At 36.2% G+C, this 22690-nt stretch overlaps 1 protein-coding gene across 8 annotated transcripts in view; it reads left to right on the top strand.

Moving 5' to 3' along the window:
• The window catches only part of LOC117399528 (LIM zinc-binding domain-containing Nebulette-like), a 94030-nt gene that overhangs the window by 28293 nt on the left and 43047 nt on the right, over nucleotides 1-22690 (top strand). For 5 of the 8 annotated variants that reach the window (XR_004544099.3, XM_033998779.3, XM_033998778.3 and 2 more), the window contains exon 1: nucleotides 19673-21270. Coding sequence is in view for 7 of the 8 variants with exons in the window: in XM_033998779.3 (XP_033854670.3) it covers nucleotides 21081-21270 (190 nt within the window). In the remaining variant the exon portion in view is untranslated. The other 3 variants (XM_033998784.3, XM_033998785.3, XM_033998780.3) reach the window with 2 other exon arrangements.

Raw genomic sequence — 22690 nt, 5'->3', positions numbered from 1 at the left:
ATGATTTGTTATCTCTATGTACGTTTTACTTTATTGCAAGATTCTTGCTAGCAATAATTTAGTTCAAACGCCCTTATAAGAATCTCTGAAAAAATAACAAACAAAAAAACATTAGGAATTTACAAAATAAATAACCTTGCGATTTTGTTATTTTTTTTTACACATGTACATTTTTCATTAGACAGAGCTGAAGTAAATTCCATTGATTTGACAGTTTTCATATTCTATTCCTTTTGACAACTGGGAGGCATTCAGAGGTAAGAGGAGATTTAGAGCAAAGGCCTGCGAATCATTCCGTATACATTAGGGGGGTTGGCAACTAACAACAGGTCCTGTTAAAAACTAATGTGTTGATTTTATATTTGTTTGATACTATAAAAATACAGCAACAAAAATCCTGGAGGTTGAAATGACTTTTTGATCCTCGTTAACCATTCATGACAGAGGAACAGAGGTTTGTTTTTTTCAATACAGAGCAATTTGTTTTGTTGCTCAAAGCCATCTCCTGACATATGTGCTAATCAGGCCCGAGAGAGCTTAAAAATAAACAAATGATTTGGACTGCATTGGTGTTTATCAGCATTTGTCCCCAGACCAGATGGGGACACCTGTACTTTGACAAAATATATGTAGATTAATAATTGACAATACCTGCTGTACATTAACTTTGGAATCATCAAAGATCAACAGACCAAAGCTTTTCAGTAGAATGTGGTCTTTTTCAACAGATGAAAAGGAAAATGTAATGATGCTTTGCAGTATGAAGTCTTTGCAGACTGGCAAGTGAATTTTGAAAAGGGGATTCAAATACACATTAAGTGATGTTTGGTGAACTGAGATCTGATTTCATATGAATCTTTCATGTTGCAGGAGATGTCATAGGGACTTTGAAAGCCATTTCAGGCTTTAATATAAAATACAAATCTAAAATGTATTCTTTAGAGATACCTCAGAATGCATACGTTGTTGTTCTAGTAAAAGACAGATTCTCAACATGTACTTCTTGTTAATGAACCTTGTTAGTTAAGTAGCTAGTCAGTCTTCAAATTGTTTTTTTTATTTTATTTGTTCCCAGTCATGTATTTTGAAGCTTCACACTGCAACCCGCGTACCAACTCAGAAGAACTGAAGAATGTTCTTATGTTCTTAATACCAGAACACATCCATTCCACTATTCCCACCTTGGGAACCTAAACAGTGGATCTTACTATGTTACCGAACAAAGAAGGCAAGAGATTAGCTAGACTGTTCTGCACTAGGCCTCTTCTATTATTATTATTATTGGTTTATTTAGCAGATGCCTTTATCCGAGGCGACTTACAGAGACTAGGGTGTGTGAACTATGCATCAGCTGCAGAGTCACTTACAACAATGTCTCACCTGAAGGACGGAGCACAAGGAGGTTAAGTGAAGGTCACACAGTGAGTCAGCGAGGTGAGTCGGGATTTGAACCGGGGACCTCCTGGTTACAAGCCCTTTTCTTTAACCACCGGACCACACTGCCTGACAAGGGTCCATGTGGTTGAACCAACCCCAGCCAAACTCAGGAGAGTTCAAAGGCCAAGGCACTTTTCTCTATGGGCACCTAGCCAAGCCATTAAACATGACCAGGACTGAACCTGCAAGATCCGTTTGCATGACTGACCCGCACTGCACACCACCTCCTTATTCCACATGTTTATTTTTTTAAAAATTTATATTAAAGGTTAAATTCTTACTATTATTTGTTTGTTATTCTATACGGCTGATGTTTGGTAGCTAGGTGTTTTGTTTTTCAATCTGTGAAAGTCGCTAAGGTTTACTTGTACCAACAAGAACATGAAGCACCTCCCTTCCCAAACCACCTACTTCCACAGCATAGATCAATACAACTTGGAATACAGTAAAACCTGTCCAATCCAGCGCCTCTACAAACCATCATTCTGTATAATTCGGCATCATTTTTGGCTTTCGACAAAATGTCTACTGATGAATGTTGAGATCCCCTCTGCAATCCGGAACCTGTCTATTGTGGAATCTGGCATGATTTGTAAATCTTGTCTAGCTAAAATCAAAGTAGATCTGACTGTACAGTTCAGCATCAAGTCAAGAGATTTTTCTTTTCTAATTTTATTATCAAGTATGTTGTGTAAATTCACAGCTGTCCAGCATGTATGGTATTGTAAAATCCATGTTTACATAATGGAGAGTTACTGGGTATACATGGACATTACTTCTACTGCAGTGTTCAAATAGTTTGTCATTTATACTTTTATTTTGGGCACAGTATTAGATTTTACAGTACCTCTTTAAACCAGAACACTGTATAATCCGGCACTACAGTATTTTCTGGTCCAAAGCGATGCTGGATTTGACAGATTTTACTGTACATACAGTAGTTATCAGAAGTCAAGCAGTCAGACATTCAAACTGTGCCTTCAAGTGTCTTTTAATACAAATTGCCTGGGACACTTCACTGAAAATGGATTGACTTTATCATCATAGAAAGCTCTATTCAGTAATTTGTAATCCAAATTGTATGGACTTGAACTTCACTGCCAAGTTGGTAATGAAATAAAACCGGAACAGGGACTGGGTTACAAAAAGTGGCATTTAAAGATATTCACGGGAGGGCTAATGGTGCTTTTGTTTTGGTCTGGGAAGAGACACCTTGGCTGCGTATGTGGTATCCCACAGAGACTTCCATTGTGCAGAAAGAGTACATTACTGGCTTGGAGGAACGTTCCCATAGTTGCTCATGGAAACACCACATCCTAGAGGAGGAGTTGTAAGCAGTAGCTTCTGATATGAAATCTGTATTGATTGGAGGAACTGCATACATAAACTGCTACTGAAGTTTAGAGTGATAATGCATTAAATTGGAACAAATAAATACAAATTATAGATACTACTATCAAGATAATTATTAGCTACACTGGATACTGATGCATCATTATATATATATATATATATATATATATATATATATATATATATATATATATATATATATACAAATAAATAAATAAAAAATAAAACATTCTGGCCAGTGATTGTTTAAAACCTCATTGTAGGAGCAAAGATAGATTTAACTGTTGCCCTCACATCCTTACACAAACCCTGGGCAATAGTCTCCGTCTTTCATGTGATTGGTTCACACCACTGTTAGTTCCACCCCATTTCAAAAGAACACCCTCCACCTCCACTTCTAAACAACAAGATAAAATGACTGAATGAAAAAACTGCTGAACGGCGGTTCTGTGACCTAACAGAAAATTAATTACAAAACATACTACTTGCGGTATGAACCTCAAAAACATTTTCATTTATTTATTGATGTTATTTAATTATTTACTTATGCTGTATCAGATATATTTAAACAAAATTCAGTTAAACCATAAATATTTCCGACCAAAATATTTGGCGAATCACAGCCATAAAACCTATTTTGCTCCAGAAACGTTGGCGACCTGTTGCACTGGTAGTAGTATATTACTTCATTATATGTACAGCACGAAGATGAAGATATTCGTGCCATGTGTGTGTTTTTTTTCAAACGTGAATAATGCATAATAAAAGGCTTGCAAATATTTATGGCTTTACAGTATTTAAAGTCATATTTATTATCCAACCTTGTCAGTAATTTTCCATCATAGCCCTCCTCTCCTGTCCCTATTTACATTGAAGACAAAGTAGAAATAGCACAATATGAGCTTCATCCACTGTATTCACATCCCACCCCCTTGACCTTTCCAGAAGTGACCGGTGCGTGCTACTGTTGCCTTCATCTATATTTCCACCCATCTCAAGACATGTGCATGATTGACACTCATATAAAAGCATTTGGCTAGTTCTTTGTAAAAAACAAACAAACAAACAAAACAATAACTTCTTGGTAATTTTATTTTCAGACTGTTACGACCCAAATTATTAATGGGTAGTTTTATCTTTATTTGCATTATGTGGGTTTTATTTTATGGGGAACAAAAACTAAATTGAGCACCCTCAAATTAGTTTTACTAGTATATTATTCATCATTCTCAGTCCTCTCCGAACATGTTTTATTTAGGATTGCAAGTTACTGAACTGATTTATGCTTGCTGGATTTGAGCCTAAGTCACCAACTCTACTTCTATAATATCTTTTTGAATACCTAGTGGGGCAAAGGACCTTCAGACATGAAAAGATAAGGATATTTCTATTAAATGTTCCTGCAGTTTCATTAATAACATTGATGTTGTCTTACAACTTTTCCAGTGCCATTTTTTTTGTTGTTGCTGTCAATTCACTGTCAATGTCAATGGGTTTCCACACAGCTTAGGAAGTCATCACTCTCTCTCCACAGTCATTATTTGTGTGACGTAGCACTCACATACGACACACATTCCACGAGCTATAGAAAGTGCGTGTCTAAAACATTATATGACTTTAAAGGCTGGGTAAATTGTCTCGCACTAAAAAGCTGTACAATGGACCAGGTGTGAAGGTATTTTTGCATGGAAACATCCGGAAGTCGTTCATTAGGTTTACGAGACTTCAGCAGTGCAAATCCCGTTTGTGATGTAACCTCACACAACTTTTCTACTATAAATGAAGGCCGTGCCAAGCTGTCCTTTATTGGCAAGCTTGTTTGACCAAATAGGGAAACTCTTCATTTAGGGTTTTTGTTTTTACGTGACACCATTTATTCACCGTTTCAGGTTATTGCCATTTGACTCATAAAAAGTGCTTTATTAAGCTGTTTTACAAGCAATTTAAAAAAAAAAATACTGAAGCTACTACAAATAAAAAAAACCCTTTGCAATAAAAAAAAAAAAAAAAAATAACGATGCCCTTCTTTTCACATACTTTTGTTATCTTCATCATTGGTCATCGGATAGCCGATTGCTTTAGACTAGATTGTTCTGTCCCCCTTAGCAATAAGATGCAATTGATTGTACACCAGCATAAGTATCATGTATCATGGGTACCTAAAAATCATGTTTGTACCAAAATATGTATTAAATTAGCATTGCTGTATTATTACTGCTGTCTACCGACAACACTAGGCTTGAGCAATTTCTTTGAGCAAGATTTGTTTTAAAGTACGAAAACATGAAAAAGAAAAAAAAAACTTAGTTCCACGACTTTGTTAAAAAAGACAAATACAGTTCTTAAAAGCAGCATGCTGCAAGACTAATATACAACATAACCAAGTTCCAGAAGTCCTTGTGGACAGCACTGAGAGATGTGCTGAACTCGTGAACTAACGATAAACTGGTTCATCAATAACCTCAAGAACAAAAAGTATTATAATTAGAACCACATTCTACTGGTGAGAGCTGCACAGTCACTGTGGGATTCAGATTCAGGTTGTTGTTGTTGTTGTTGTTGTTGTTTATATAGTGTGAAACGCAGCGAGTAGGGTATAGCTTTATTTACTACCAACATTTAAACAATGTACTGTACTAAACAATTTGACTGGATCATTTTTATATCATGAACCTAAAGTGCTAGTATTTTTACTCCGTCAGTAGACTATATGTTGACCTGTTCCTATCCAGTTTTAAATAACTTTAGCATAAGAGGCAGAAGTGTTAAAGCGACTAGGAGCTCTTAAAATAAACAAATCCCCTGGGTCGGATGAGATTCTCCCAATAGTACTCAAAGAAATGAAACAAGTTATTTACAAACCGTTAACCAAGATCATGCAACAGTCTCTTGACACAGGGGTTATACCGACAGACTGGAGAATTGCAAACATAATACCGATCCACAAAAAGGGAGACAAAGCCGAACCAGGTAACTTCAGACCAATAAGCCTGACTTCTATTATATGTAAATTTATGGAAACTATAATAAAATCCAACATGGAAAATTACCTATATGGTAACAGTATCCTGGGAGACAGACAGCATGGTTTTAGGAAAGGGAGATCGTGTCTAACTAACCTGCTTGTTTTTTTTTTGAGGATGCAACATCGATAAAGGACAATTGCAAAGCATACAACGTGGTTTATTTAGATTTCCAGAAAGCTTTTGACAAAGTCCCGCATAAGTACAAACTGAACATAGTAGGGATTCAAGGAAATGCATGCACATGGATTAGGAAGTGGTTAACATGTAGAAAACAGAAAGTACTGATTAGAGGAGAAACCTCAAAATGGAATGAAGTAACCAGTGGAGTACCACAGGGATCAGTATTAGGCCCTCTGCTCTTCCTAATCTACATTAATGACTTAGATTCTGGTATAGTAAGCAAACTTGTTAAATTTGCAGACAACTCAAAAATAGGAGGAGTGGGAAACAATGTTGCAGCAGCAAAGGTCATTCAAAATGTTCTAGACAGCATTCAGGACTGGGTAGACACATGGCAAATTACATTTAATATAGAAAAGTGTAAGGTACTGCACTCAGGCAATGCAAATGTACATTATAAATACCATATGGGAGATACTGAAATTGAAGAAGGAACCTACGAAAAAGATCTAGGAGTTTAGGTTGACTCAGAAATGTCTTCATCCAGACAATGTGGGGAAACTATAAAAAAGGCCAACAAAATGCTCGGCTATATAGTGAAAAGTGTTGAATTTAAATCAAGGGAAGTAATGTTAAAACTGTACAATGCATTGGTAAGACCCTCATCTAGAATATTGTGTTCAGTTCTGGTCACCTTGCTATAAAAAGGATATTTTCTTGAAGCTGACACCCTGGGATCCTTCAAGAAGCTGCTTGATGAGATTCTGGGATCAATAAGCTACTAACGACCAAACAAGCAAGACGGGCCGAATGGCCTCCTCTCGTTTTGTAAACTTTCTTATGTTCTTTATAAGGATTAAATTTGCAGAAAGCTATGGTTCTGTAGAAAACTTCTACATGTATATATGTACGTGTGTATGTATCTTCGGATGAGATGTGTGACTCTGCAGCAGCAGTTGCATAGATCACCCCTAGTCTCTGTCGCTTGGGATAAAAGCGTCTGCTAAATGATTAATTATTATTATTATTATTATTATTATTATTATTATTATTATTATTATTATTATTATTATAATAATAATAATAATAAAAATAATAATAATAATAGGTTTATAATAAATATATATGCAGTCAAAAATGTTTAGCAAATAATACAAGGACAGTACACAACGCTTTCTTATGGAATGTTTTTTTAAATTTTTTTTATTTGTGTAACGCTATGTCTGCAGGTTTTTTTCTCCCCCGGTGCTTTTAAAATATATATATATATATATATATATATATATATATATATATATATATATATATATATAATTTGGTGGCCAAACGAGATAGGCTGCTCTTTCAGTGTTTTAAAACAACCTGAAAACTTAGTGGAAACCCAGTTTAAGAAAGCTGTATGATATAAGCAGTTGCGCAAGGCCAAATTGGAGCTCAGTCAAAAAACATTTTAATACAGCCCCTGTATTTTAATATTAATTAGGTTATTTGCATTTGAAACAAGAATTCCTTTGGCTAAAAAAAAAAACTACATGGAAACACACACAACCTGAAAATACTACCAAAATAGAGAGAGAAAAAGGTGAGACTTATTTTCCTTTTTCCATGGAAATTTCCCCATTCTCCTGACTTGCTGAAAAAGAAAGTCTTAAAGTGAATTTCCCCACAAAGAATGGCTGTCTAGTTTCCTGCTGCTCCTTTGGCAGATATGGATCCAGTCAAATGTGTGGTCAGCTAACTCAATGAAAGCCTCCCCCTCTATTTCCACCTCCACAGTAGAGAATAGAAGAGCAATTGTCTCACCCTGCACCTTGGAAATGTTCCACTCTGCGCTGATAAAAGCCTGTTTAAGGTCCCTTTTCTGCAAGATCTAGGACACGCTCATTTATGCAGAGGGACATAAAGGCTCAGTTTGTGGTCACTTATGTTTTGATGTATTCCTTCCAAGACATACCAAAATGAATGCTAATGAATTGCAAGCACATTGCAGATATGATACAAATGCCAAACAGTTTATATACCGTACAGCTGAAAACAGGTTTTGCTGACAGTACCTGTGTTTGTACTTGCACTTTCTTACATGCATCCTTTTGAATGATTCAGCACCACAATTAAAAACCATGCAGAAAATGTAAAGGATATTGCTTAATTGACACTTAATACTTTTTCAGTGTTAGTTTTTTTTTTTTTTGTTTTTTTTTGTAAACCGCATTTTCTCTGACAGAAACCCTTTTTTGTGTTGACCATGCTTTTGTATTGATAGTATATGGAATAAGAATTAAAACATATAAATAAAAAAAATCAAAAATAAAAATCTATGAGGTACATCCAGCTGCTGCCTGGTTCACATTATTTAAGCATCCCCATGAGGGAAGCTTGTATGAATTTGCAAATCTGCTGCCATTTCTACAACAGCTAATAACTCCTAAACCATTTCAGCTGGCAACTTCTTATTTGTAGTGTCATGGAAACGCCTCAGGCAAAGTATAACAGCTCAATTCACTTTGACCTGTGACCTAAGGTGGCTGTCATATTGGGGTCATAATGCCTTTTGCTTTACAAATGATAATGACCTAAGGCTTCTAGATATTGGCTTCATACTTGGCAGTCGTATTTATTCTATGATTCTTTCTGTCAAGTTCATTGTTGTTGTATAAGAAAAAAAATCCATTTTGTGCTTGGTATTTTACAAACCTGCCCCTTTGACAAGCAAAGCCTCATACAGTATCTCAGAGACCATTTGATATGACTTCATATACCAGGTTATATAAACAGGGATTGAACTACATTTCACCCCTTAATATAGATTGTGAACAAAATGAAAAATCCTACTTTATTATTATTTTTTTTTTAAATGCTCCCAAATCAAGCATACCATAATAGAGCGTAAGACACAGCCACTGCCATACATTTCATTATCGCCTAGCAACAACAGCACAGCGAATGGCAAAGAGTGTACAGAGCTGTGCAAGACAGTTTGAAACTTAAAAATAGCTCACCATCAGAAAAAAGGTCACGTATTTGTTTATTGCCATTTTTAATCACATGCTTACTCTTGTCACATCCCTGATGTTCAACATATATTTTCGAGTGAAAAACTCTGCATACAGTATGCTTTGCCAACACTGGTGCAAAACAAATTAATTATAGAACCACACAAGAAGTATGATATGATTTGGTGATATGATTAAGGTTTTTAGTAACCTTCATTTTAATAAATCAAATGATCCAGGTATGATACATGGACTAGTCTTCTGTTTGCCGATCCCTACTACTTATGTTTGTCTGTTTTCAATGAAGAAATTCTGTCTGAATTATTATATTGATCTCAGTGTGGGCCAAAAAAAACCAATGCATGCTAAATGTGTTGCTGACCATGATATTGACCTCTGACCTAATATGACTGTCATTATTATTATTATTTGTTTATTTAGCAGACGCCTTTATCCAAGGCAACTTACAGAGACTAGGGTGTGTGAACTATGCAACAGCTGCAGAGTCACTTACAATTACGTCTCACCCGAAAGACGGAGCACAAGGAGGTTAAGTGACTTGCTCAGGGTCACACAATGAGTCAGTGGCTGAGGTTGGATTTGAACCGGGGACCTCCTGGTTACAAGCCCTTTTCTTTAACCACTGGACCACACAGCCTCCTAGTCATACTGAGGCCGTGTGATATGTTTCTGATGAATAGTCAGTACAATTTGAGTTATTGTCTCAATGTTAGGTATACAGCTGTATTCTTTGATTTTCTCATTTCTTCTTCTTAGCAGACACCCTTATCCAGGGTGACTTACAGTTGTTACAGAGAATTACATTACAATGTATCACATTACAAAATATCACATTATAGATAGGAGCAGTTATAAAATACAATAAAATCAGTAGTAAGAGCGAAAGGTTGACAGAGCGATAGGCGAGCACAAGAGTTTTGAAATGGGTACGAGCTGCGATAGGGAGCCAGTGCAGGGAGAGGAGCAGCAGAGTAGCATGGGAGAAATGAGGAAGGGAAAAGACAAGGCAAGCAGCAGAGTTTTGGATGAGCTGCAGCAGACAGATAGTGGAAACAGGGAGGCCAGCCAGGACAGTGTCAGGGCCTGAACTAGGAGCTGTGTGGAGCAGTCGGTGATGCAATTTTCAATTTTTTTGCAAGATGGTCAACATGGGCCTTGAAATTTCGATTACTATCCAGCCAAATACCTAGATACTTATAGTTGTCAAGTAACTCAGTGGCTTTGTTATCTAAAGTAACTAAAGTTGAATCAATAGTAACATTTGTCCTTGTAGCAGAGAATACCATTGCTTTTGTCTTACTAGAGTTTAAAAGAAGCTTTAAATTAATTAAAGCTTGTTGAATGGAGTCAGAATCAGATTGCACATTTTCGATTGCCAAAGAGGGGGAGGGATTACATGAATATAAAGTGGTATCATCTGCATAGAGATGGTACAAAACAGGATTTGACATCAGATTTGCATGTTTAACAATCTGCGATCTATTAGTAAGATAGTTTTGAAACCACCCAGATGCTTGCAATCCAGTACCCGCGCTCAATAACCTTTTGTTGGTATTGCATGATCAACCATATCAAAAGCCTTGGAGAGGTCAATAAATAAAGACATACATGTTCATTTCTTATCTAAAGCCATTTTGATGTCATCCATAACTTTCAATGCTGCAGTCGATGTCCTATGACTTGACCTAAAACCAGACTGCATATTGTTTAAAATTTGCATCCAAATAACGTTTCAATTGATTACTGACCAAGGATTCCAATTTTTTTCCCAAAATTGTCTGTAATTACTTCAACATGGAATCTAGCTGAACTAGTATTAGCACCTTGGATTCTGATTTCTTGAGATTTCTGAATCTAAGTAGGTTTGGGGCATGACAGGTAGTTGCTCCATAGGGTTTTGCTAATGATGTTAAGGTATACAGTGACTTGAGCTTGTATAACTTAATTTCTGAAGCAGGCCATACATTTCTTTCTGGGTAGATTCCACTAGCCTGGATGAATATTTGTGTCTATTTTAATGATCAAAACAGTTACAAATCTAAAAAAGCCCAGGTGGAAAACACCGGCAGGATTATTGTACATTTAAAGAGTTGATTTGATGATCCGTCACTCTTTAGAAAATAAATCCCATCAAGTAAATGTGGACAAGGCATCCCAGAAAATGAGAAGCAATGTTATCACAGTTAGTCTATCCTGTACAAATAATCAATGAAAAATACACATTATCTTTAAAAATGAAACTATGATTTACTTTTTTTTTTATTATTATTTGGGTTTTAAAAATTACAGCAAAGGATATGAATGACAATTGTTTTATCCAGTTTTTAAATGTTATCAAAAAAACGCATTTATGTATAGTATGTGTTTTGTTTTTTCTGTCTCTGTTTTAGACACTATCCAAAGCAATCTTTCACCACAGTGGCTGATACACCAGAGAACTTGCGTCTGAAACAGCAGAGTGAATTGCAAAGTCAGGTAAGGCTACCCTTTCTAACACAGGAGTGAAACATTTTTGAAACTTTTTATAATCATTGGCCTTGCATTTAACTGCAACATTTAACTTGGTTATTTGTTTATTGTCATAACATGTCATAACATGCATCAAGGTGAATGTCAGTAATTCGTTGTGGGGGGAATACAAGAAAGGAAGGTAGGTCAATACTGCTCGATTACTTTAAGTGGAAGACAGAAGTCACTCTGTACTGTAAAATTAAATTGTGACACCATACAATGTGCTACAAGAAATGCACCGTTTTAACCCTAAATATTTGTATTTTTCAGGAAAGCCACTTTTTTGTGTGCTTACAGTATTTTTTTAAAGGGGTTACAGTCCCCAGACCAAGATTAATCTATTTTAGTTTTCATAATAATTCCCATTTGTGACACATAATCTTCTATTATCACAATGTGAAAGCATCGAAACACATGAACTGCATGAACAGCCTTGCATATTACACTAAAATAATGTAGTGTAAAGGCCTGTACTGCAAGACTGGTCAGGTGCTAACAATATGGTCTATAATAGCACATCTGCAGGAGTCAGCTTGACAGCAGCTACACTCATATGACCGTGAGTAATGAGTTTTATCCTTAACCCTTCATCAATAATGCACCGTTTCCATGGAGTGCTGCAGGGTCAGTATACTAAGCTTTCCATTCTTTTTTCAGGACTATTTTTTATTGTGTTAGAAGTTCAATAATAAAGTTAAAATTAACTTTCACAGAAGTAATCTAGTGAAGTTCTAAAAAAAAAAAAAAAAAAAAAAAAAATCCCAAACCACTGTACATCTTTGTTATTGAGTTCTTCAATACTGTTAGATTTAAAGTGGAAGAGATCAAATGGACACAAATGAGCACACTTCATGCAAGTGATCAGGGCTGTGTTTCTGAAATCCACTATTTGTAGCCACTCTATAGTAAATTGTGTTTCCTGCTCTTGAGATTCCTGTGACTGACATAGATTTGTATTTATTGTTTTTGTTAATTGGTGTACATTTATTACACTATGTAACACAATTTTTGTTCCTGGGTAGTAAGTGTTATTTCCTAATTGCTTATGCCTCAAAAGTATAGAAAATGGCTATTATTCCCCACAAACTTTGCTTTTGTGACCAGGACAGTGATATTTTGAAATGTACCTATTTCCAATGAGAAAACGGGCGAATTTGTGTCTTTTCGTTCACATAAAGTCAGAAAAAAACAACATATGAATCCAAATTAACATGTATTTATACTAAAGTCATACAAAAATGACTACAAAAGATTTAGAAGTGAGTAGTTTTTCGAGATTTACGATTATACTGTAAATCACTTTTACGAATCAGCCCCCAAATGTAGTCTCCCATCATGTTCTCGTTATACTGTCCTTGGTAGCGGCGTTCAAAGTCCAGTATATCCTGGTGGAAGCGCTCCTTCCTCCTCCGAGTACGCTCCCATGTTCTCCTTGAATTTATCAAGATGAGCATCAAGGATATGGACTTTGAGGGACATCCTACAGCCCATTGTGCCGTAGTTCTTCACCAGAGTCTCAACCAGCTCCACATAGTTTTTGGCCTTGTGATTGCCCAGGAAGCCCCGAACCACTGCGACAAAGCTGTTCCAAGCCGCTTTCTCCTTACTAGTGAGCTTCTTGGGGAATTCATTGCACTCCAGGATCTTCTTTATCTGTGGTCCGACGAAGACACCGGCTTTGACCTTTGCCTCAGACAGCTTAGGGAAGAAGTCTTGAAGGTACTTGAAGGCTGCCGACTCCTTATCTAGAGCTCTGACAAATTGTTTCATAAGGCCCAATTTGATGTGCAGTGGTGGCATCAGCACCTTCCGGGGGTCCCAGCCGTACTCATCATACTTCAAGGCGTCCAGCAAGGTCTTGATGCTGTTGTAATCCTCTTTGAGGTGCACCGAGTGAGCCAGGGGAAGAGACGGGTACTTGTTACCATTATGGAGCAGCACGGCTTTGAGGCTCCTGGATGAGCTGTCAATGAAGGACAGTATAACGAGAACATGATGGGAGACTACATTTGGGGGCTGATTCGTGAAAGTGATTTACAGTATAATCGTAAATCTCGAAAAACTACTCACTTCTAAATCTTTTGTAGTCATTGTTGTATTACTTTAGTATAAATACATGTTAATTTGGATTCATATGTTGTTTTTTTCTGACTTTATGTGAACGAAAAGACACAAATTCGCCCGTTTTCTCATTGGAAATAGGTAAATTTCAAAAAAGCAAAGTTTGTGGGGAATAATAGCCATTTTCTATACTTTTGAGGCATAAGCAATTAGGAAATAACACTTACTACCCAGGAACCAAAAAAAAAAAAAAAAAATTGTTACACGGTGTTCAGTGTGGCCATCTGGACACAGTGCTAAAAGCTGTTTTCCTTTCTGTCTAGACACATGCAGGGCAGAAGCATGTTTTATCATGTGGTCAAACCGCAAACCAAAAACACAACAGGAATCTTCAGTGGATATTGCTTTTAAAAAACTATATAAAAAAACAAAATCAACAAATACAACCTGTTACTGTGCAAACTAATATTACTCTACTACATTTACATTTTAATTCACTTTCCCTCCGTGTATTTCCACGATTTCCTCCCACATTCGCAAGAGTGACATACAGTACTCCTATTAGGTTGGTATCTATGGCAACAGTTTTTGTAAAATTCTATTGTACAAGGACAAGTTGTATTTAACCCTTCAAATCCTTCTTTTTGAAAGGATTAGAGCCTGCTAGAGGCGAAATCAGCAATCTCTTAATGGAATATCAGACACATAATAACCGTCGATAATCAAGGCACTGAGAACATTATTAAAAACCTTCAAATATCACTAAAAACAAGCATGTGTATATTATTATACATTGGAATATACTGCACTGATACAACATAAACATACATCAACATACATAAACGTGTATTATTAAAAAACAAGGAGCAAAAACTGTAGACTTCAAATACGACTGCAAGTACGACCCATGAAGCTCCAAGTAGGGTATCTGGTTGATTAATCGATCAATGAATGTTCATCAATAATGGACTAATCACTGGCATCAATGGTCACTCTTCGTTTTAGAGAATAAGGGGGTAGATCTGGTGTGACTTCTACAATGTTCTCACCGCCTCCTGTGTGCTAGGTGTTATTCCCATTTTCATATTTCTTTTGAAATGTTGGTGCTTGGAGATTTAGTGTATGTGACGGATATTTATATTATCATTACCCCCCCCCCCCACCCCCTTTTACAGGGGTTCAAAATAAAATCTTACTCTATCATGCACCATTGAACTCGACATGTGCACCTCAATCCTGTCCTGAACCTCCACTACCATTTACTTCTGTGCATCTCTCCTATAAACTGGCCCAAGTTTAACACTTATAATTACTCATGGCATTGGGTTATCTGTGATAGGAAACAACTATCACCACCAGTGGTGCACAGTATGCATCTTATCTGAAAAGCTGTTACTTTCTCAACAGCCTGTCTCTCCTCTTAATGTGAAATAAACTGTGCTTTTAAATATGGGGCATTAAATGCTTTTTCCAGAGTTTTACAAAACCTTACTTGAGGGATAAAATATCAGTTTAGTGGTTACATTGTCTGTGGCCTGTCATCCTTATTATAATCAGATACTTTATGCTTCAGGTACTGTAGCTAATCTCAAAAACTGATACGACTCCAACCATAGATTTCCTCAGATGGATTCATCACCAGACACACCGACTGTGTGGTATTTGCTGATTGAGCTTTCGGAGACACGCACACATACTGGTATCTGAAAGAAAACCTTGTCATTCCTATTCAAATGCAGAAATATAAATATGTACATATTAAGACCATTTTACACCCATTAATAATTATTATCAAGGAATTGCATTGGGGGAGTTCCTTGTGCTTATTTACACGTTAAGTGGCGATGCGAGTGCACGTTTGGAGAACAGCTCGAGAGGATCAGGTCTGTGGACGAAAATAACGGCAACAGAGAGGGATAGGGTAAATCTCAGTTACTCGTGAGCATGACGTTAAACGCGGGAAACCCACATTTCACGTGAAAGCCTCCGTCGCTTTTCAGCCATGGTGATCTGCAATAGCTGGGTTGGACAGTTTCATTATATACCTTCGGGTTAATTATTTTCTTTTTTCTTTAAGTCGTGTGATAAATTAGTTTAAATATTATTCATATTCGATATGCCACCCCACCAATGGACATTTGAAAAACCAATTTGGACAGTTTCACTCAAACAAGATGTCACCTGACAACTGTGGATTTCTGTGTGAGATCCTCTCCTGTACCTGTTCTCTGCATGGAAACCACATTTTCCCAAGCTGCCTGTGAAAACAGCACGAGAATGCTACCTATGGCTAATTTGCATATCAACCTCCTCCTTTCCCCTTCATTTGCATGATGTCAGATGAAAAGAGGGTCTTCTCGAGTAAAATAAATTAGAACACACATGGAAACTCTCCCATTGTCAGCTATACTGTATACTCTGTGCAACGCTGGTACTTCTTTAAATTATAAATAATTCAGACCAAACTCATTATACACATCCACTTCTAATCTAAAACATATGATGTGTGCATATTTTATTAAGGTACAATATTTTTTTTTTTTTCTTTTTCAGGAAAGCGGAGAATTTAAATGCAGTTAGTACCACTGTGCATGGAATTCATCATTTACAGATGTCTTATACCAGTTTGCATAATTTTAGCATACTGCATATTTCTTTCTCAATTAAAAGATTAAGAAAATAATTAATTGATTTTAAAAACCATAGGGAACAGCACACTGTTAAACTATTCTAAATTTCTATTGTGTACAACATTGAAAATGTGCTCTTCCAGTTTAATGCATGAACGTATGAAGTGAGTAACAAGCCTCCTCTACCGCACCGTATTTGTGCTTTCAAGCGTGGTTACAGAGCAATGTGGTGCAAGTACAACATGAGACCATTTGATCAGGAAAACAGACAGCTGTCTGCACCCCAGTCATCATGGGCTTCAAAGTGTGCTCACTGATTCCAGAGCCCTGCCGTGGGGTGAGTTGTCATTGTGGTAGTGGGGTGTCTTGCACTCAGTCATGTAGTGATGCCAGTAACCACAAGCAACCTTAATCTGCACAAAAAGTGTCACTTCCAAATCAGAACAATTTTCTGACAAATTAAATTTTTTTATTGTGCTTATTATTTCATATTTTCTCGTTGCAAATACAATGGGAATATTTCAAAGGTGCGTTCAGGCGTTATTTGATTCATTTCAGGAAATACTACCTGTTTAGCAGGCGTTCTTATTGCACGTGTACAGTGTACATGTTGCTTCCATTACCCACATGGCACCAACAAGTACAAAAAGCAGAAAAATGACCAAGACATGCTATCCATCTCTGCATTTTTTTGTTAATATTTAGATACAGGACTTTTTCATATTGTGCTGTTTTGCTCTGCATTTGCATTGATTTATTATTATTATTATTATTATTATTATTATTATTATTATTATTATTAGTAGTAGTAGTAGTAGTAGTTTTTTTCTTTTTTTTACCAACAACCAAAGCAAGGAATATTCATTTGTAAATGAATTTTCATCTTTCTCCTTGTGTCTATCCCTCTGTGCACATGTTTGTAAACACATTATTTTGGTAAATAAGGACACTGTGTTTTCAGAGAATAAGGTAACTCCAATCTGGGCTTGGCACAACACCTTTTGATCCACCCTACCTGGCTGGTCTACTCCAACTGGCCTTTTACAGTATAAAATGAAGCAAATGACCAAGACATGGGAGATAATATTTATCCTTTTTGAAATGATCTGAACAGCACCAGCTAGAAAAACAACAATAGGAGATATTTTTGACTGAATGTGTCATTTTAATAAATGTAGTTTCAAATGAATCAACATGAATACAAATGATGGCTTTCTTTTTGATTGATGAATCTATCTAGACATGAAAGCTCAAGTACAATCACAATTCAGATGGACTATTTTAGTGGTGATTGCAATCAGCTGAATTTTCAGCCCTAGGCTTTATTGTGAAAAGCCATCGTCAGGTCTTTCCTCCCACCCTTTCCATGTCTCAGCAACGCTCTGATCCTGTTTACAGTCTGAATGGACAATACTCTTCAAATGAAATTTCACAGCCTAATTGAGTTTCCTAACTGAGGGGCCTGTTCTGCAATTTTACATGAATGATTTGACTTCTCGTCTGGCGGTGGCAGCCAGGTTCTCTCCTGGCCTCAGGCCACCTTGTGTGACTGAACATTCAGTGTTAGCATGTGTGGGTGGAACAAAAATGTGAGCACAAAAAGTACAAAGCTTATCTTTTCTAAGTTCTACAAATGACAGCATCATGCATGGAATGTTGATTGCACAGTAATCTCATGACATTAAACAATCAATCATAATATAGGTATGAACTAATAACCTGAGCAACCAAACCCTAACAACCATTGTCGGAATATACTGTTTAATATACTGACACTTTGTGAATCTCCTGCTAGTTACTGTAGGGATAACATCTTTTTAAACAGCAGTTCCTGTGGTTTCCCGTGTCCCTAACCCCAAGACATTGATTAAATTATGAATTACTCTAAATATAATATACATTTAGGATTTAAGACGTTTAAACGTTTCAACTTTAACATAGTGGGAATTTTTGAAACCAATCAAAAAAGCCATCATATGAGAGGACCTCCATTAGAGTTACTTTCTTATGATACAGCATTCATGTGGATGAGACAAAAGTGTAAACATTTGTTTTATAAGAATAAATAGTAAATAAATAACCATACACTGTACCCATCCTGCTGTAGAAACACTACAGCTGACTGTATACACTTGAGACAGTATTACAGGATCCCACATAACCTGTAATTCTTCACAATGCTTTCAGTTTACCTTCCATGGAGACACATTACCAGTTTTTCAGAATTCCTTTTATAGTTGTTCATTCATTGTCATTTGGAATTCAGTGGAGGGGCTGTTTTGTTGTGTTTGGCAATGATACTTTCAAAACAAAGCTTTGTTTAGTTTTCTGTACTGTATAGCAGAGGTGAATAAGGACAAGGAGGTGTCTTAGGCATTTATTAGATAAGTTATTATCTACACCTGTCATTCATGGATGATTCCAAGCATTATATAAACCTTTAATTACGCAAAAAATGATTTTCATATTTTATATCTCATTCTTACATGTAATTCATATTGGGACAAAGCTGTTCGTATATGGTGTACTACTGAGAATTAGTTTTTTGCAAGTCAGGCTAGGCACATATAAGTACAAAAATTCTAATGAAAGCAATGTCACATCTTTCCCAATTTTTTTCTACCAGCAAAATGTAGCTATTGTTTATCTACACATGCAGCTATTGCCAGAAGTTTTGCATCACCCTATAGAATAACCCATTTTAAAATGGGGGTTGTCATAATCTAAAGCTTCAAACTTGGTAATTTGCGATAATACACTGCAGGCCTTTTCATTCTCTGTGCATTCTGCCTTGAAATAAGCTTTTAGGAACCAACTGGACACTGCATTAACTTCAGTCAATTTGCACACAGCTGTACAGCACATAATCCAGATGGAAGCTTTAAATGTTTTTCGTTGACCTGTATTAAATTAGCCTTTGATTTCACTTAAACATGTGCATAGCCATTAAACCGAGTTTGGCTATGATTACTCTACATAACAGGGTAACGCAAAGGCTCATCCAATGAAGGCAGCAGCTTGTCTGATTTGGTGAATGTAATGGTATTACAAGTTTTGATTAAACCTTAAGACTGTTTTGTTTTAAAGAAACCCAAACCAGTCTATTAATATTTCCTGAGTATCCCATGTAATGCAATGCATCACATTAAAACTGATTTAAGCTTTGTAAAAAAGCCAAGTGTTTACTCCCACTGCAGTCTTTTAATTTTTTTTTTTTGGAAAACCTGTTAATTTTGCAAATCTAGACCCACACGGCTGATTAATATAATTCTCTTAAACACCCAAAGTAGGTTTGTTTCTCAGTTTTGTAACATTAAAGACAGGAGTGATCACATTGAAAACATAGCCCAACATTTCATGCGACTCTTTTCATGCAAACAGTTTCTGCATTTTCTTTTCTTTTAAGGTGAAGTACAAAAAAGACTTTGAAGAAAGCAAAGGCAGAGGCTTTAGCATTGTGACGGACACGCCTGAATTACAGAGACTGAGGAAGACACAAGAACAAATCAGTAACGTATGCAGCAGCTTGTGGTTTATGTGGTGTGTGCTGGAGTAGTGACACAGAGGCAGCTGTGTTTAGTAATGTTAGACCATGTTGAATGGAATGAATGGCTTGAGTGAGGGTTGAGTGATTTGACTGAATGATGTGTGCAGTACAGGAATGGAAATAAGACTCCCATTGCATAGCAGGTTGATCCGTTCCTGGTTTTGCTACAAGTTTAATTAGACACACCTGAGCTTGTAACCTGTACAGCTGGGCTAATTAAGCCCATTAAAACATGCAATGTGTAAAACTGCTATGCAATATGAGTCTTATTTCCATCCCTGCAGTAAGCGTGAAAGTAAGTTAAGGGTGCACATTATTGTTTTTTTTTTTGTTCACATTTCACACACACACACACACACACACACACAAAACACTCATTTTATTACAGGTTTACATCCACAATTAAACTATACCCCTGTATTGTCACTCAGGAAGTTTTCTTCTTTTATTTTCTGGACATCTTTATAGCTGCATGTTTACAGCAATTCTTGCTCAGTTACTTTATATTTTATATAGTTTGACAGATAAACTAGGAATGCCATTTGTCCCCATTATTCCAGGACATTTTAAGACAAGTCATTTGTTTTACTCCCCGATAAACTTGTGAACTGCTTCATTAAAAGGTTCTGCGGGCAGTGATTCCATCCGGAGAGTATTGTATATGGATTAAAATCCTACTGCCTGAAAATGCATGTGGTAAAAAATATAAATATTGTGCAATTCTCTGGGTTTAAAGTCAATTTTGATTTATTTGGTTTGTTACATATTGTTTAAAATAGTTAAAAAATAAGTCAAAAATAATGTAGCAATGCGCATTGAAAACAAGGGCTTTAAGGCGGACAGTGGATTTTTAAGTGGCACATTTTAACATTTTGTAAAGGTAATTGTGCACACTTTTGACAGTGCATTCACTCATTCACTCAAATCAGGACTACAACTCTTATCAAAACTGCCACACTGGTCCCATAATAACCTGAAACAAATTACATTTTATTGTGTTCATTGATTTCCTGAGGCAGCCTCACGCAGTACCTATTTAAACAGCTATCCAGTGCCTTTAACAATGTTACATGGACTCCATTGACCTTTGTGCTTGACATGCTTTCATTCTGTGATTCTCTCTGTCTCTCTATTGCTATTTTCACAATTTTACATAAACCTCTTTATTTGCTGCCATAACCTTTGAATACCTGGGTCTGAAATACAGTACATTTCAAGATGTTGCCGGTAGGTATTTTATCACTTATCATTATAAACAGTTACGGTTTATTGTAAAGTTAAAAAAATAAGGTACTTCTATTTTGGTAAGGGAGAACATTTTTGAATCCCAACACAACAATTTAGGGAGATCAGTGATTTCTCAAACAACAAGGTAAGAAATATGATTCCATACTTGGTTTTTATAATTTGTTTAATGTTTTTTTATTATTATACCACATGTTTTGTGAATTTTTCAATTAACAATGTTCTAATTGTGTCTCTTCTTAGTTTGTTACGGTGGAATTGTGTCACTGGGGAGATGTTGAAGCAGATAAAGAGCATTGCAGTGAAGTTTCTGACTGGTGTGCAAGGTAAGTGAATGAATCAGTCTGCATTTACAGTAATAAAAGAGAACTGCAGCTGAAGATGTGAATTCTTTCAGAGGTCAACTATTAGAGCAGCTTCTATTATTTTAAAGCTAATCCCACACTTGACAAGACTGTCAGAAAAGTAATTAACACCAAATTCTTCAAGTGAAGGTTTTGTACAGTAGTGTCAGTTTTAGGATCTAGCACTCTGGCTTTAAGTGAAGTGAATTTTACAAATGATAAAACATATTAGGGTTATTATTGTGGTTGCATGTGTGCCTTACGGTTTTCAGTGCTTGAAACTGCATTGGTTTATTATGTGCGACAATATGATTTTGTTTAGAGGTGCGTTCTCAGTAATAACAATTTGTATTCTCTTCTGACACCGCTATGTAGAGAATAGTCAGATTACAATAGTCAGATTACAATGTAGTGATTCAGTGAGGCGTGCCAAAATTTTTCTTTCAGACAGCATTTTTGTTTTTTAGACAATCTAAGAATAAAATGTGCCTCCCACCCACTCCCCCAGCCCCCACAAACTGTTCCAAATGCAGATATATAGAGCTATTCATTAACTGGCTGGACAGTGTTTTGACAAATAACAATCTTCTCTTTTGTAAGCTAAATCATACATTTTTTTCATGTTCAAATTATAAAAGTGCTTGTAAACCCCAATTTGGAGGCTTGCATATCAAGCTTAGTGTACTAGGCTAAATAGGCATGACATCAGAATCATTCAAAAAGATCCACCCTGATTTGCATTCACGAGCAAGAACATGTTAAAAAGGGACTGAAAACAGAATTACATGTAAATTAGGCTAGATTCGCAAAGGTGTTTACTCCAAATTGTCTGTAAGTAGAAAACATCAGTTACAGTTCTAAAACAAATAAAATACAGCTTAAGACTTCTTTACGAGCCCTTTAACTGTCTGAGTTGTTTATTTCTGGTTAGCTGTTTTTATTGTTTGAGCTTTACCTTTCTGATAAAACGGTGCCAATGACAAACACTTCCGTAGAGTTACAAACTGTCAGAAATAATGTATTCTGAAGTACTGTAATCTTCCTAAAACTACCAATAAAGCATGGCAACAACATTTTTGGGCCTGATTTGCCAAATATTTTTGTTGCAGACGTCAAAGGACATACAGTAACATAGGCCACATTTGTGCTTATGGTAACACACATATTCCATTTCTTAATAGTTGTTGCATCTTGTAATGTTTAACATTGTATATGCATTTGTCTACCAGTGTCTCAGTGGTTAACACTTGAAACTGAAATTAAACTGAAATTCACATTAAATCTTGCCTACTCTTAAATACCTTTGTAATAACTAGGATGGTTGAAGGAGTCCTGATGAGTCATTTGTGTCAATACAGAGCACAGCCGGTTTTTTTAGTAATGTGACAAAGAATTGATGTAA

Source organism: Acipenser ruthenus, chromosome 4, assembly GCF_902713425.1.
Source record: "Acipenser ruthenus chromosome 4, fAciRut3.2 maternal haplotype, whole genome shotgun sequence".
Lineage (NCBI taxonomy): Eukaryota > Metazoa > Chordata > Actinopteri > Acipenseriformes > Acipenseridae > Acipenser > Acipenser ruthenus.
Note: the sequence above shows the minus strand (reverse complement) of the source record. Positions and strands in the feature narration are given on the sequence as shown.